We start from the raw sequence: 17,478 nt of genomic DNA on the forward strand, positions 1-17,478 counted from the left end.
ATCTCAGGGTCCTGGGATGGAGCCCTGTGTTGGGCTCTTAACACTGAGCGAACTAGAGAAAGGGAGTTTTCTTGTTTTTATTTTAAGATGGATGATAAGACAGCATTTGTATACTGATGAGATGGACCTAGTAGGAGGGAGAGAAATGATACGGAAGAGAAGAGGTCAATGCAAGTCCTTGACAGCAAGTCCTCTTCCTGAGGAGAGGAAGTTCATCCACTGCAGCAGGAGAACAGAGAATATGTGGTACAGGTCTAGGGATGCTGACAAATTGGATGAGAAAACTTCTAATGGCTTCTGTTTTCTCTAAGGAGTAAGAAACAAGGTCCCCAGCTAGGACCACAAAACAGAAATAAGAAGGGAGCACAGGTGTGAAAGCAGCTTACGGGAGACTGGGGAATGAATGATCCAGGAAAATACAATGATTACTGGAGGTCCACTTGAGATCCATGGTAGTAAATTTATAGTAAGACCAGCAAGTAGAGTTGGATGTTTTCCTCCAGTCATCCATGAGAGCAAGTCCAGGAATGTTTGGCATGTACGATTTAAATAGGGTGGAGATGAGGATGTGAGAATGAACATGAGGGAAGAAAAGAAGGATAAGAGAGTTGAGGGCGAATCTGAACAATAAAACAACAGCAGAGTGACAGAAGGTGAGAACATGAGGGGCAAAGGGCAGGCAGCAAGTTCATGAAGACCAAGAACTGATTCTTGGTCTTCACGGGGGGGTGGGTGATTGTTGGGGTGCAGGGAGCTCCTTGGGAGCACAGGGGATGGTACCCTGCAGGACACTTGGAAGATTCCAGAGGTGGAAGATATATGGAAGATGGCAAATCTGAGAATAAAAGTGGATTGTGTGGCTGGGCTGAGGGGGGACATGATGGCAGAGTGTGAGGCGGTGGAGGGCTGGAAAGGCTAAGGCTTGGTTGGATGGTCTACAGGGAGGATGGAGTCATATGACTGATGATGGGAGGAAAGGCAGAAACAAAGATGCTGGTCTGGGTGCTACAGTCTTCCTGCAGTGACTGGGGCAGAGGATGAGTGTGAGGGTTGAGCAGGGGTTAAGTCCATGACTGCAGAAGGACAAGGGTGGTATATCTAGATGGCTTATGCTCCCAGGGGCTGGGAACTTTTAGGGAAAGGGAAGAGAAATGGTCTGAAGGTGGCTGTGAGGTACAACCTTCCTAGTGGTATATGTAGTGAGGAAGAATAAGGAGGGCAGCTATAGAAGCAAAATCCTTCATGTCCATTCATGAAAGAGTAAGGGACATTGAGAGAAAAGGTTGAGGACAGAGGCTTTGCTGATGAGGCACAAGCTCCAGAGGGTACGGTGGCTGTGAAGAAGGGGGTTCAGGGAGAAGGAAGAGAATGAAGTAGATTAGGAGGTGTACAGAGCCACATGGGAATAACTTTCTAGGTGGTGACAGATGACCTAGGAGGGTGGGGAAGGGTGACTACAGCAGGATGGAAGTAGGCAGTGGTAAGGGGAGGTGGTAGGTGTTCAGTGCTTCACAGAATCCCCCTAAAGAGAGTTAGCAGTAGGGTCAGGTAACATGGGCAGTGTGGTATGAGGAGACATAGTCTCACCAGGGGCCCAGAGAGCTCTGAGGGTCTCAGTCAGACCCTGCTGTAGGCTGAAGAGAGACAGTCTTCCTACTAGATTGCTGAGCTCAGCGAACACAGACCCAGGTCATATTCACTGCTGGATCCTCATGCCTAGCATTGTGTCTTGTGTTACAGTAATTTGGGCAGGATAAAGGAGGGACGTGTTTTGTGGCAGATATAAATGACCATGGAAGTCACTAGAACTGGGTTAGCCTGAGCAAGTCAGACACACCAGCCATTTGCTTGGGCAAGTCACTCCACCTTTCTCAAGCTTAGGTTTCGAACCCATGAAAAAACAAATACTGCCCATCAAAAGAGACTGCTATGCAGAGAAATAAATAATACCTGGGAACAATCAAGAGAGACCCTTTACCCTGGTCCTGCCATAGAAAATGAAAGGAACACAAACAGGCTTTGAGCAATGAAATGAGGCCAATGAGGTTTAGTCCAAAGGCATTTTGGTCTGTACTTTGGCTATAAAAGGATTTCTTTCTTTCTTTCTGTCTTTCTTTCTTTCTTTCTTTCTTTCTTTCTTTCTTTCTTTCTTTTCTTTCTTTCTCTTTTCTTTTTTTATTATTGCTTTGCTAGTTTTAAATTTTAAGACAGCCAAATAGGGTAGATATTATTATACCAGAGGATTTCTAGTTTGAATATTTTCTCTCTCTCTCATCAACACCATTGAATTATCTATATCAGTTTCTTTCCCTGGCCCTCAAATACTTTGTAGACATTGCCCAGAGTGTAAAGTAGACAGACACACAGGAGAGGTTACCAGTATTCTCAGCCAGCTTGTTCATGGTGGAACTTTAAAAATTAATAAACATAACAATAATGCACTTGGAATTTGCTGGCAGAAAACTGTATATGATCCAAAGTTTCAGGGAATACATAAATAACTAGATTTCCATATGTCAAGATCACGTTCTGAATGCCAAGAAAATGAAGTCTAATGCTATGCACTTGAAAACATCATAGATGTTCTGCTTTCAAATATGCACAAAAGGGTATTTTTATTAGGCTCATCAGGCTTGTTAAGAGCAGTTAGATATATTCTCCAAAGAGCAAACCTACAACTATAAACCACTGAAATCACCACCACCACACATTTTGCTTCTTTGAGTATCTCTTTGGCCTCACGTACTTGGGGTCATTTACATTCAAAGCTTTCCCGTCTTTGGTGATCAAAATCCTGGGTGGTTTCACTTTCTTCTTCTTTTCACTTAAGATTGGAAGAAAAGACAATGGGGAGGGAGAAAAATAAAGAGAATGTAAAAGGAATATCTTTGTGAAACAGTTTAAGAAAAATTGATCAGATATTTGTGAATACATCAACAATTCACTGTCATGAAGTCCATTATTTTCCTTCTATGCTGGGAACTGACAATCAAGCCAGATTTCTGTAAGACTGTATCTATATCTGTAAAGCAAAAATGTGACCAAGGCAATTTTGCAAATAATTCAAATGGGGGGGGGGGCTCCTTTTCGTGAAGCATCCATGAATATTTAAATTAGTCTATTTTATGCATGATTTACCCAGATAACTGTCAATTCTCCATTTGTGTATACAGCCTCTGCTTTAGTTAAAATTATAATTTTTAAAATGCCAAGTAGATTCTATTCTGTAGAAATAAAAATACCAGTACATAAGACTCTACGCAAAAGGATGTCTATCACAGTCCTATCTGTAGTGGCAAAACTCCAGAACTATGACGAATGCCCATCAGTGTTGGAATCAATGGCTCAATTGTGGTATACTCATGCTATGGAATAGTTTGTGCCTGTTTAAAAATGTGTTTGCTCTTTATCTGCTAATCTAAAAAGTGATAGGAAATGTTGATGATGTACTTAGTGAGCACAAATACATAAAAGAGAAGTCCATTTTTGTGTTTTTTAAAAAAAGATCCCAAATCAAACATTTGCAGAGATGATTTATATGATTTTACAGGGTGGAGAAAGTTCCGGTGGGATGGATCCCAGCCTGCTAACACTCATTACCAAAGGGAGTAGAGACAGGAGGAAAAAAAAAATGTGCAGAGAGGAAAGATTCATGGGATAGCATGAAAGAAAAGTGTCAAATGCAAGTTCTAGCTATTTAAAATTACCGAAGATACATAAAAACTTAAAAAGGCATATATGGACAAGTCCTGGAAGACCAGACATAAAATGTGTTTAGAAGATGGACTGTAGGCAATTCTTTGCCTTGGATTTCTATTCTTTTAATACAGATTTTGTATCAGTTAATTGTATTTTAAAATGCAAATTTATGCACATTTTTCTGCATTTTAAACTGGGTCCCCAGGTCCAGTAAGTTAATATGTCCATGCACTACATTATTCTCTATGACCCAGGACAATTAAGGGACAACCAGGAGAAGCACGAACATCTCAGGGACCCATAGAACTGGATACACTGCAGCATCCCGCATGCAGTGACTGGGACTTTTATCCAATCCAGCTGGATTTTTTTTTAGGCTATCAGGGAGAGAAAAAAAAATGTTTCCTGGCTTCAGGCTCAATACAATGTAATACACAATATATTGTACTATATATACATTTTACATATGTATAGAAATATAAACATGAGTGTATATATGTGTGTACATGTGCATAGATGTCAGAAATACAATACATGTTATATAAAAACATGTAGAATTTCCATTTCAGAAGGTTCTTAAATCTGCAAAAACACTTTTACATCTATTAGCTCAAATGATTCTCTTACCAACGTAGTGGGGTAGGTAAGACAGGGACGAGAAGCCCCGTTTAACAGACGAGGAAACAGAGAAGTTAGGTATTTGCCAACATCACACAGACAGTAAGTGGCAGAGTCAGCACATGACCCCACAATTTTCTGACGCTATTCCAATGCTCTCCCCAAAGCCTCCAGCAGACTCTCTGTGTACAGACCACCAAAGTTTACAGATAAGCATTTTGGATAAAATTCAATTCTCATTTTGATACCTCCCTATCATTCTGTCTAATGAATAAAATGGCATGAAAGCAGCAGTGATTGCTAACAGTCTTTTTCAATCTTTTAGTTTCTTGCTCTCAGTTGATCATCACAGGATGAGATGCTGCGTTTCACTCCTGTAACTGCCATGCAGATGAGGGTATATTGGAACTAAATGATCACATTACCAAGCACAGGAATTAGAAGTATTTCCATAAGTGGCACATTTTACATACTAGACCTGAGCAATGACATGAAATGGAATGACACAGAGCTTAGCTTTTAAAAAGCCTCTCTGAGAATAACAGTTTAAGCATTGTAGCTTCTAACAAATCACCAAATTATATCTAAACAATTCAGAAGTGAAAGCATACTGCTGAACGTCCAAGAGAGTTGTATTAGGAAAACAGAATGCCTAGTGAAACTAATTTCTAATTTTGCAAATTACAAGACACAAACGAACTTACTCATCCTACAAAGGGCACTTTTTCTTGGTGGTGTGATAATTAGTATCTCTAATCTGGACCATACTTCTTGAAAGTTGTTTAAAAAGTCAAAGACATACAGACAAAACCCTAAGATATCATTCATGATATGCTGGGACAGAGGGTCCTCTGATATCAACAAGTGTTAGTAGATACAATACAACAGGAAGCTGAGCTTAGAAGAAGCAAAGTCAATGCATGCATGATGGCTAGCAAATATTTAACACAGATGACGAGTAAAATCACGTGCAATCATGAAAATATAATCCCTAGGACAGCATTACATTACTCTCAATGACAGGAAAAGCATGAAATACCTTAATTTTTCTTGGTCTTTCCGTTGTTTTTCTATATGCCTAAGTGTTTCCAGTCGAGATTCAGGAGTAAACAAAGAGGGCTTGTTCCAGAATTCGAAGTCATCTTCGCTATCCTTGAATTTCTTTTGGTTGCATTCTCCTTCTTGTACTTCTAGTGCCTGGACGTGGTCTTTGCTCTCTACTGAAAATGGGCTTGGAAGGAATGAATAGACCAGAGCATGTAAGACCAATCCTGGATGTCTGAGTTTCATCCGTGATGCTGCCCCTTATATCTCTTACACGTTTTTCTTATGGTATCTTCTTACCTTTGAATGACAAGACATCTATGAGAGAGAGCCTACCTACATAAGCCAAGTTGGACGAAGTACTGCCCCAACTGAGGTTGTCCCTCATCATCTAATTCGGGGCACACTGCAGGGATCAGACGGAAGGGCTGCTGGGCCTGGCTGATTAGTCACCCGGGGAGCCTTATGAAGAGCACAGATGCCTGGGCTCCCAGCAGAAAGTCTACCCAGTAGATGTGGAGTCAGGCCCGGGAATCTGTGTTTTATGATATATTTTTTTAAGATTTTTATTTATTTATTCACAAGAGACACAGAGAGGCAGAGACACAGGTAGAGGGAGAAGCAGGCTCCATGCAGGGAGCCTGATGTGGGACTCGATCCTGGGACTCCAGGATCATGCCCTGGGCCAAAGGCAGGCTCTAAACTGCTGAGCCACCCAGGGATCCCTTATGATATTTTGTAATATGTTCTGATGATCAGACAAATTCAGGGACCACTGGGCCTTCCCAATCAACCCATCTCCATTCTGGCACTCCTCAGTTCCACCCTCCATACTGCTCCCAGAGGAATCTTCCCAACAGACAAATTAAATCCTATTTATTTCCAGGTTCTTTAATGATCCTCTATCTCTAATATTCTCTAGTGGGATATTGAGATCTTTTGTGGTAGGGCCTTTCACATATACTCTCTGATGTCATCGCTTTGGATGGTAACAGTGCTCTGTTCTCTGTTTTATTCATGTTTTGTGGATTGTCAGAGAGTTAAATGATGTCTCTATATGACATCAAATGGGCATATGAGGTATTTGACATTCATTCAGTGTGGATTCAAGAAATATTTATTGAGTATCTTCTCTGTGTCAGGCACCAGAGATCCAAGACAGACAATGACACTACTTTGAGGAAATGCTATTCTAGAGGAGGAAAAATGACACCATTCAAACAGTAAACACCAGGAACTTCTCTCGCCTCGCCTCTCCCTGCAACGTACACTATTTCAAAATGACATTACATGAAAGAATCCATGTGAAGCCTTCAGTACCAAGTATGGCAAACAGTAAGTATTCATTAAATGTTAGATTTTGTTGTTGGTACAGAAATGAGATGACACCAAAGGCTCATTTAGTTGACCTTCAAATAAGATGCCTTTTGAAGGGATGAACCAAAAATACTGGAACATGAAATTTAAACATCATAAACAGGACAGAGAAAGATTCTGCTTACACTTTTTTACATATTACAAAGTGTAACTAGATAGTTTAAAAAGCAAAATCATGCAAATTGCTGAAAATGAATGCTTTGTCATATAGCTACCGTTCTTTAAACCAAAAAAAGATGTTATTTATTCATGAGAGACACAGAGAGAGACAGAGGCAGAGACATAGGCAGAGGGAGAAGCAGACCCCCCATGAGGTGCCTGACACAGGACTCAATCTTGGACCCCAGGATCATGACCTGAGTCGAACACAGATGCTCAACCACTGAGCCACCCCAGGCATCCCGCTATCGTCCTTTATGGTGTTGAAAAGGCAGTCTATTAAGGGGATCTATAATATTCTCCAACATTCTAAGTAATCATCACTGAAATAATTGGTTCCATTTTCAGTTAAAAGAATTTGTTTTTGCTAGAAAGTGACTAATTGGTTCACTTTTATCTTTCGCAATGCAAAAAGATAAGAATATAAAAATCATTGCTTAAGAAAACTTATAGAAATATCAGCTAAATCACTTAAGTCTCCAAAAGTAGAATGCATGTAAATGCATGCAGCTGGGCAGTGGAGCAGATTGAGCTCATGAAGATATGAACAATGTGCTCTTCAGTCACTTGCTTCAAAGCTGTGCTCTCCGAACTCTCTTCCCACTCGCGAGTACATCTCACAGACCAACAGTCTTGTTCAAGAAAAGTCCCATCTCACCTACAGGTATTGAAGACCTACAGTTTAAATAAAACTTCACTTAAACATCCAAATCGAACATCCTTCCTTTCCCTCTCTATACCCTTTTCCCCTCACCCAGCTCATAACTGGGCTCTGTATGGGGATAGGGGCATGCACTGCTCCAACTCCTCATTGCTCACCTAGTCTTTCCCTCTGTATCCCACCTCACTGGTTTCTTCATCAGGTCCCCCCAACAACTTCAAAAATGTGGGTCTGAGACAATGGATGCGGAGAAGGAGGCAAACATCTCTTCTGAGACAGATGCCCTTATACCTTGGCGGTTGGCTCTCTCTCTCTAGGGCTGATATTCTTGGCTTATTATTGGCTTTCTCTTGTGAGCACATATATTGGCTCTTGAAGACATTACGATAGCTTTCCAGGTTCATCATTCTTTGTCTGAGTGATCAATATACCACCAGCTGGCATGTGTAACAAACTATTGACACTGACAATCCACCCCACAGTCTCCTATTGTCACTTCTCTCTTGGGCACCAGCCCTTCAAAGACAGTTCAAGTGCAGTTCCTTGTACCATACGTACATGGCCTGTGGGATATTCATAAACCGTTGCCATGACAGATGCTTGAAGTATAAGCTGATTCTATTAATGCCCATTTTCCTGACCCTTCTGCTCTAGGCTATTCCAGGACACATCTCATCTTTTCAATTTTCCAGGCTGGAAGCAGGCTTCAGATCTAGACAAGGGATGAGATGCTTGCCTCTCCTTCTTGCAGCCCTGGCATCTTTGTGGTGTTTCTTCTTGAAAGATCTTGAGGGATCCCTGGGTGGTGCAGTGGTTTAGTGCCTGCCTTTGGCCCAGGGCACGATCCTGGAGACTCGGGATCAAATCCCACATCGGGTTCCCGATGCATGGAGCCTGTTTCTCCCTCTGCCTATGTCTCTGCCTCTCTCTCTCTCTCTCTCTCTCTCTGTGACTATCATAAATAAATAAATAAAAATTTAAAAAAAATAAAAAATAAAACATAAAAAAAAGAAAGATCTTGAAAGGGGAATAGCCCCCTACTCCTCTCTGAGCAAGTCAATAATTCACTATTTCAATGACCTTCCTGCAAAATGTCTGGGTTTCTGTTCAAATAGGCTGAATGCAGTCATAGGACCAATGCCTGTAGGACCAGCCAGTCAGTTCTGTGGGGAGGCAGGTAGGCACCTGCAAGAAACCCAACTCTATGCTTCTACTCAATGCAAGCAACAGATCATTTTCAACATTTGTAAACTTGTATAAACCAAGAAGAGGAAATGAAACGAAACACATCTTACGTGAATGTTATAACTTTGATGCAAAACACTGGAAAAAATACAATGAAAAAAAGACTATTATAGCATAAACTCACAAACATAGGTCTGAATATTATAAATAAAATATTAGCAAAATGAATGTAGGGATCTATTAAAAATATGCCATGGTCCAAGTGAATTTATTCTGGAAATTCAAGATGGCTTAATATTGGGAAATCTATGAATTTGACTCACACATTAATAGACAAACATAGTTATCTCAATAGATGCAAAAAAAGCATTTCATAAGATCCAGTATCTGTGATGATGAAAATGCTTCATCAACTTGGAATCGAAGGACATGTACTTAACTCTTCCAAAACCCCATGATCAGAACCTTACTTATAATGAGAAATTGGAAACATTCTTTTTATTGTCAGAACTAGACAGATTCTCACTCTTACAATGGGTATCCCACTCTATCCCGGAGACCTTAGCAGGCACGATAAAGAAAACAAGTAAAAGCGGAAGAATTGGAAAAATTTTTTAAAGTTCTCATTTATTAAAAAAAAAAATGTGGGGCAGCCTGGGTGGCTCAGTGGTTTAGTGCCACCTTTGGCTCAGGTTGTGATCCTGGAGACCCGGAATCCAGTCCCACGTCAGGTTCCCTGCATGGAGGCTGCTTCTCCCTCTGCCTGTGTCTCTGCCTCTCTCTCTCTCACTCTGTGTCTCTCATGAATAAATAAATAAAACCTTTTTTAAAAAATGTGTTTTTCTACATAGAAAATACAGGATCAGCTACAGCCTAACTACTGTATCTTTTTTAAAAGTTCAGCAAGATTGCTTAATACCATATCAGTATACAGAAATCATTCGTCTCTTTATACAACAGCAAGAACCAATTACAAGAGTATTTTAAAAATCTCATTCTATGAGATACTTAGAAATAAATCTAATAAAAGATGGTGTAAAACCTTTATGGAGAAAATTATGAAACCTTATTGAAGTACTCAGAAGAAAGCCTAAATAAATAGAGAAAGCTATTCCAAAGTTCAGCAAAGAAAGAATCAAAGTCATGAAGATGTCAACTTACCCCTAATTAACATATAAATTAAATGCAATTTCAATCAAAATTACACTAGGGATTTTTTAGGGAATTTGAATAGCAGATTCTAAACTTCTTAGAGAAAAGTAAAGAGCTAAGAACAGCCGAGATAAATTTGGAAAATGGGAATAACTCCTACCAAATATCAAGATTTACCATAAATCTACAGATATTAAAACCATGTGAGCTCCAAATTCATGGAGCAGTCTAGGAGGCTCAGAAATGAACCCATGAGTACATGAGTAGAGAGTATATGGTAATGGGGTGGTGTTAGAGATCAGAAGAACACCTTAATAATGGTGCAGGCAATTAGCTCCCCATATGGGAAATGATTGGTACCCAACCCCATGCTGTCATCAAAGGTTAATTCCCCATAGACACATATGATACTGGAGTAATGAAGAAATTCATAAATGAGACCAAAAAATAACAAAAGTAAACCTAACTACATTACTATTTTTGAATTCTATAAAGAGGAAGCACTTACAAAAATTAAAGATAAATACCCACCATTTGTTTCAACGTGGATGGAACTGGAAGGTATTATGCTGAGTGAAGTAAGTCAATCGGAGAAGGACAAACATTATACGTTCTCATTCATTTGGGGAATATAAATAATAGTGAAAGGGAATATAAGAGAAGGGAGAAGAAATGTGTGGGAAATATCAGAAAGGGAGACAGAACATAAAGACTCCTAACTCTGGGAAACGAACTAGGGGTGGTGGAAGTGGGGGGTGGTGGTGAATGGATGACGGGCACTGAGGGGGGCACTTGACGGGATGAGCACTGGGTGTTATTCTGTATGTTGGCAAATTGAACACCAATTAAAAATAAATTTATTATAAAAATTTAAAAAAAATAAAGATAAGTCGAAGGCTGGAAGAAGATATTTGCAAAGCATATAACCACTAAAGAATTTGCATCTAGAATATAAAAGAAGTATAAATCAGTAAGAAGAAAACTTACAACTTATTTAAAATAGGCAGAGGACTTGAGGAGAAGAAATATGGATAGCCAATTAGAATAGAAGAAGACATTTAAGATGCTGAAACCCACTAGTAATTCTAAGAATGCAAATAAAGTAAAACATTTGGGTGTATTTAACAACCAACTTGGTTGGTTCAAGTTTTAAAATACCATATTATCTAGTGTAGGCAAAGATCAGGAACTCTTCCTATACTTTTGATATAGGAGTATAAATTAACGGTTTAGAAAAACTGAGCAATGAATATAAAAGTTTAAAAAAAATTCCAAATTGGTGATGTATAATCTCTGCTGAATACTCAAGGAAACTTTCATACCCGCATGAGGAGACGTGTGTAATGTTGTCTGAAGGAAATGAAAGTGGGAAACAATCTAAATGGCCATCCAATGAGGGATGGCTGCATGGGGGCTGATCTCCAGCTGGCATCTACTGGGGGTCCCTGCAGGCTGTGAGAGCCTGTGCACATCCTGATCCGTCAGGGTCAGTGAGTCACCAGCTGTTAGATATTTTGAATATCACCACTGGGATAAACTGTGATTCATCCAATGGAATGTTATTCCCCAGTTAGAAAGAATGAACTAGTTCTACCTGTCTTTGTATGCAAAATTCTCAAAAACATAACGTTGAATGAAAAGCAAAGTTGTAGAAAGATACTGTTTGTGCTAAAAAAACAAAAAAACAAAAAAACAAGCCATTCTTGTTCAAGGAGGCATAATTACATCGTAAATATATTTATAATATGGATGGGATCACATATACCAGATACACACTTAACTATTAGGATGGTGGACAAACTAAAGATGAAAGGAGAATGAGATGGGCTCTCAGGGATATTTTATTTCTTATTTTTAAAAAGATCCAAAGCAAACATGCAAACTATTGATATTTATTAAAGCTGGGTGGAATGATACTGCCTATTGGTTTTTAAAACATTTATATGTGTCTCAAATATTTTATAATTATTACTTTCTCAAGATTAAGAGATTCTGTTTTCAAAACATTTAAAGCTTTCACTATATGGAATCCAATCAACTGACTATAGCTGCAATTCACTTAAACAAACGTGAAAAATTCATGCTTGTTAAAAAAGACAAATTTAGAGGCTTATTAATCACATTAAAATGTATTCATTATATAATTCACAAAACAGAATATTTTATGATGCAATCAGAATTATTTGATTTATAATAATGTGATTTACATTTAACTTTTCTAAAATATCCCTACTATTATAAATCAAAGTTACACCTGTTAATTCATCTTTCCTGTGCATCTTATAGAGATTTATCTGAGGATAATTTTAGATGCAAATTAAATTTGCTAGCTTGGAAAGGCATTTTTTTTTCCCTAAGTAAGGAAAGCCTCAGAGAATTGACACAAACAATGAGACATTCATACTGTTTCCTCCAAAATTCACATCACAATTATTCTTCATATCAGTCATCCGAAATACGATGCTGCGAACACTTTGGGAAAAGAAAATCATTTGCTGCTTTTAACCAAAGTTAAGCAGAAAGTAAGCTCCCATAATTTGATTGCATGTAGAGTAGTACTGACATTTCCATACCTCTGTCCCTCATAACTCCTCTCCTCAGCTTCATTTTTATCCTCTTCTCGCAGGTTCTTCAGAGCCTCTTCCTTGTCTTTGGCTCGTCTGAGGCAGTAAGCTTTCTCTTGCTCTCTGATTTGTTGTTCAATTACTGGAAAGTTCTGCAATGCCTGAATCCTCTCAGATCGTTCTATTTCTTTACCGTCCAACCACTTGAATAAAGAACAACCAACATCGTGCAATTATTCAAAAGTCACAATTTGAATCAGCCCGAATTTGACTTTGATTGGAATATTGTAAATTTAGAAATAAGAAGTAATGCACCATAGTGATAGGGAATTAAAAGCTAAGTAATTAATGGGAAACATCAGAAACTTTGATCAAAACCAATGCTTATGTCATACATGTAACAGAGTTACAAAGTATATTTACTGGCAAAATAATAAGTAGGTCTTCTGTTGAAGCCAATTATTAATTACAAGCTCCCAAAATATATTGATTTTTATAGCTGCTCACTATATAAAGAATATCAAAGCCTCAAGTCAAACCACAGCTCCAAAGTATGACGATGACACTTCTCAAATGCTCTCTACAAAAAAGGGCCTTGTGTGCTAACACAAAGTTGGGCTCTAATATAGAAGGGCACATGTTCTACCCTCCACAACAAGATGCATACACTACATTGTTAACTATTTCATCACCGTTTATACTTGGTGTTTTTATACTGATTTTCCAAGCTGAAATATTAGAATAATTATCTTGATGGGCCCATTGGAATCACAAGGGTCCATATAAGGAAAAGAAGGAGAAGTGTCAGAGTCAGGGAGAGATTGGAAGATGCTATAATGCTCGCTTTGGGGATGAAAGTAGGGGCAAGAGCTCAAAAATGCAGGGAAATGAATTCTCCCATGAGAGTGACAGAAGGAACACAGCCCTGACAACACCTTGATTTTAGATTTCTGGCTCCAGAACTATAAGAGCATAAATTTGTCTTGTTTTAAGCCACTACATTTATGGTAATTCATTACCACAGCAATAGGAAACTAATACAAAAGGAAAAATGCACAGAGAATGGGTAAAATATAAATTTAAAAGATTATCGGGATCAGTAAAATTATAAATCAAAATTATTATCTTGATATTTGGAAAAATAATTCAAGGTATGTTTTGGAGACTCCAATGGCTGGAGCAGATGGGCTGCAGGTTTCAGGCACCTGGCTGACAGCTGTCCCAGCTTCTATCCTGAACACCCAGCAATAACAGGGGATCGGCCCCCTTCCAGGGAAGTGGCTCATCGTGGTATGCTACAGGATCCATTTCTATGATATTCTGGTTCTCATCAGTTCTTTTTTTTTTTTTTTAGTACATCACTGTATACTGATGATCAGCTTGGGTTATGTTTGAGCTAATTTATCATTCTATTCTAAATATATATTCCAGATTCAATTACCTGAGTCACTCATTCTCTTAATCAAAAAGATTTTACATTAGAAGAAATGTGTTCCATAAATCCAGTAATCTTGACTATGCACAACCCAGCAGTCTAAAAACAAATGTCCTCTGAAAATAAAAGAAAATGCCAATCACAAAGCCAATGCATCCATGCATTTTCTTGCAGAAGCACCGGGCTGCACACAGGTCAGAAACTCTCGGAATTACATGAAAATTAGTATTACTAGTTGAACAAAATCAGGTATATGATTTCTCTAGAAACTATTTGTTTTTCCTTAGGTTTCAAAAACATTAGGTTAGGGGAGATACTGCACAACAGGTTAATACATAGAGTAAAGACCCTCAAAGGAGTCCTTGGACCAGCAGCATCTGTGCTGAGAGTTTATTAGAAATGGAAAATCCTGGGTGCCAAGTCAGACCTATGAATCAGAAACTCAGGGGTATGGCCCAGAAAACACCACCCAAGTACTCCAAAGCATAGCAAAGTCTCAGAACCACTAACCCAACGAATGCATTAAGAGAAAACAATGATTAAAAAAATAATTATTATTATAAAAGCACAGTAGTTTAAAACAATGTACTACAAAGGTATATAGCTGTAGTCATCTCAAAAATTCTAAGCTTCTGGTTTGCTATTAGCAAAGATGAATGCCCTCCATGACTGTGATTTGCATTCATCAAGGAATAGTTCAGCTAAGCTCTGTTGTGTCCTGAACAAGAAAGGAGAAATGTATTTATTTTGCAAAAGTTTATTAAAGCTATTAAAACAACATTAAAGTTTAGTAAATTGAAGGATTAGTTTTGATTTTCTGGAAAACTCCATTCTCTAAAACCACACATTCCCTGACAATGCTGTGAATAAACAGGCATTATTGCAGTTGCTTGTTTTCATTTCTCCAAGATCTCTGCATCATTAAAAGAAGCGTACCTTTAACCGTTGAAGAGTTGCCACCACAAACTGCCTGTAGCCGTCAAAGTCAGCACACGGATTACCCATGAGAAAGAGCTCCTTCAGGTGGATATTGTGCTGAAGGGTTTTAATGCTGCTCAGCTCCCCAATGAAATTTACAGTCAGGTCGAGTTTTGTCAGCCCTTCACATCCTGTTGAAAGAAGTGAAAAGAAAACAAAGAAAAAAAAATCACACTGGTAATGAAATGTGTATAATAGCTCATAGCAGGAACAACGGTTGCAATATTTTAAGTATGCTGATTAATTGCATGGCTTACCAAGAAGTGGGTTTTCAGAAATATCAACTCAAAGGGTTAGCCCTGACTCAGTTCTCCAGGTGCATTTCCCCTTCATTCCTCCAGCCAGGGGAAATCACTTTCCCTGCCTGTAGCTGCAAGCCCTGGGTTGGTTAACATGTGGATTTGGTCACTATGTGCTGCTGGGGTGGACATGACATTGGGACAAAGCTCCCTCTAGAGAGGACACTTGCAATCTGTTCTGAGAATTTTGCCAGGTAGGACACATCTCACCATGAAGGGTGATGGCGAGAGGGGTCCCCCAAAAAAGGAAAGGCAGTTCATAAAACCTAGGCATCAGAATTAATATTTACAAAGGGTAGTAAATCTGCCCCATCCACCTTCATCACAGAGATGGCCGGGGCTACAGAAATCTGAATCAACGCCCTTTGCTCACGTCCCATGGGAACTTGGTAGTTAAGGGTGCAGACTTCAGAATTAGGCAGATAAGATTTCAAGTCCTATCTCGGTCACATCCTTGCTATGTGATGTTGGATAAATTACAAGGTTCAGCCTTCTTATCTGTGGTATTCTAAGAGCACTGGGACCCAACTCAGGGGTTGCTGTGAAGACAATATGATTCATGTGATGTACTTAGCACAATACTTGCCACCTAGAGCTTAGTAACCATTAGCTAGGATGAGAAATGACCCAATAAACACTCCAAGGAGGAAGAAGGATGCTTGCTGTCCCATGAGCAGAGAGTTTGCAGTTCCTCACTGTGGACTTAGGAAGAAGAGTTGACCTGGTTCATACAGCAGCCTCTGTGAGCTAGGTAGGATGGTGTCTCCTCCGTGGCTGGCTCGTATTTGTCAGGCCAACCTGGCAGATTTTGTGGCCTTTAATATCTAAAGAGCCATCTCCAGCTGAAAACCCAGTCCTACCTTGTTGTGTACTCATTTCTTCTAATATCTACATGCTCCACTCTTCCCATACATTTCCTGACTATATCCTGTTTTTCTGCTGTTGTTTTTTGGCTATATAACTTAGGGCAAACTTTGGTTCCCGATATATTAACCTCACCAGTATGATGCAGATTCAGATGGGTTCACAGTTTTGCATCTGTTTCACCTTGGGCAAGGTTTTTCTCACATTGCTGAAGGCTATCCTATGGAACCAGCTCCATTAAATGCTAGTATTCTCTTCCTTACCCTTTTTTTTCCGACATTTTATTTATTTATTTATTCATGAAAGGCCCAGAGAAAGAGGCAGAGACATAGGTAGAGGGAGAAGCAGGCTCCTGCAGGGAGCCTGATGTGGGACTCAATCTCAGGACCCGGGATCACGACCTGAGTCAAAGGCAGATGCTCAACCACTGAGCCACCCAGGCATCCCATTCCTTACCCTTTCTTGATGTTAGCACCTGACTCCACCTTGTCCAGAATTCCATGTTTTCCTCCTATCTAGTCTTATCCCATACCAGAATCTTTGAAATAAGATAGTTCTACCTGAGTGCTTCCAGATGTAGGGCCTCACCCAATAGTCATCCCTCCATTCCTTCATTTATCCATTCATCCAGGAGTTACTGGGTACCTGCTATGACCAAGTTACTGAGCCAGGTCTTCAGAATAAAGTGGTTAAAAAAAATCTCTGGCATTTCACCTCAAGCTTATGTCTGATATGGAGCAAGGAGAAAAAAGATGGGCATTCTAGGAAAAAGATTCTTGGTGCAAAGAAGTGAATCTGGAGAAGCGGGCAGAACCAGAAGTAGGCAATGACCGTCATTACATTATAAGCCAGCCTAAATCAATATGTACTGGTTCTTCTTTCTCTATCCCCATTTGTTGTCCAGCCCACTGGTCCTGGCTTCCATCCTCAACATTCTACTAGGTCTGTTCCTCTCAAGGTGACCAAGGACCTTCACGTTGACAAATCCAACAGACCCTCTCAATCCATGATGTCACTAGAACAGTCTGTGAGTATGGCACAACTGACCATGAATTCTTTTTTAAAAATGTTTTTAAAACTCTAGCTTATTTTTTAGCTTTATTTATTTATTTTTAAATTATTGTTTTAATTTCAGTTAACATAGTGTTTTATTAGTTTCAGGTGTACAATATAGTGATTCAACACTTCCATATATCACCTGTTGCTCATCACATCAAGTGCACTACCTAATTGACCATGAATTATCTCTGAAATGTCTCAGTTGTGTTGGAAAACAGTGATACTACTCTCTCCTTGTTCTCTTCTATAATGTTTATTCCCGTTGATCTCTTTTACAGACTTTTCTACTCCATCAATGGTAATATGTCCCAGATTTCCATCCTTGACTCAGTATTCTCTTGCCTCATGTTTCTCTTGATAACAGTCGTGTCCTTCAATTCTGAT

The 17,478-nt window shown here is 39.3% G+C and overlaps 1 protein-coding gene across 5 annotated transcripts in view; it reads right to left on the minus strand.

The window, feature by feature from the left end:
- DNAAF11 (dynein axonemal assembly factor 11) overlaps positions 1-17,478 on the minus strand; it is a 69,724-nt gene that overhangs the window by 33,624 nt on the left and 18,622 nt on the right. For 4 of the 5 annotated variants that reach the window (XM_072774526.1, XM_072774525.1, XM_072774529.1 and 1 more), the window contains 4 exons: positions 14,831-15,003; positions 12,469-12,662; positions 5,357-5,548; positions 2,747-2,824 (listed from right to left, as the gene is read on the minus strand). In XM_072774526.1, coding sequence (XP_072630627.1) covers positions 2,747-2,824; positions 5,357-5,548; positions 12,469-12,662; positions 14,831-15,003 — 637 coding nt within the window. The remainder of the gene's footprint in view (positions 1-2,746; positions 2,825-5,356; positions 5,549-12,468; positions 12,663-14,830; positions 15,004-17,478) is intronic. The other variant, XM_072774527.1, reaches the window with a different exon arrangement.

Source organism: Canis lupus, chromosome 14, assembly GCF_048164855.1.
Source record: "Canis lupus baileyi chromosome 14, mCanLup2.hap1, whole genome shotgun sequence".
Lineage (NCBI taxonomy): Eukaryota > Metazoa > Chordata > Mammalia > Carnivora > Canidae > Canis > Canis lupus.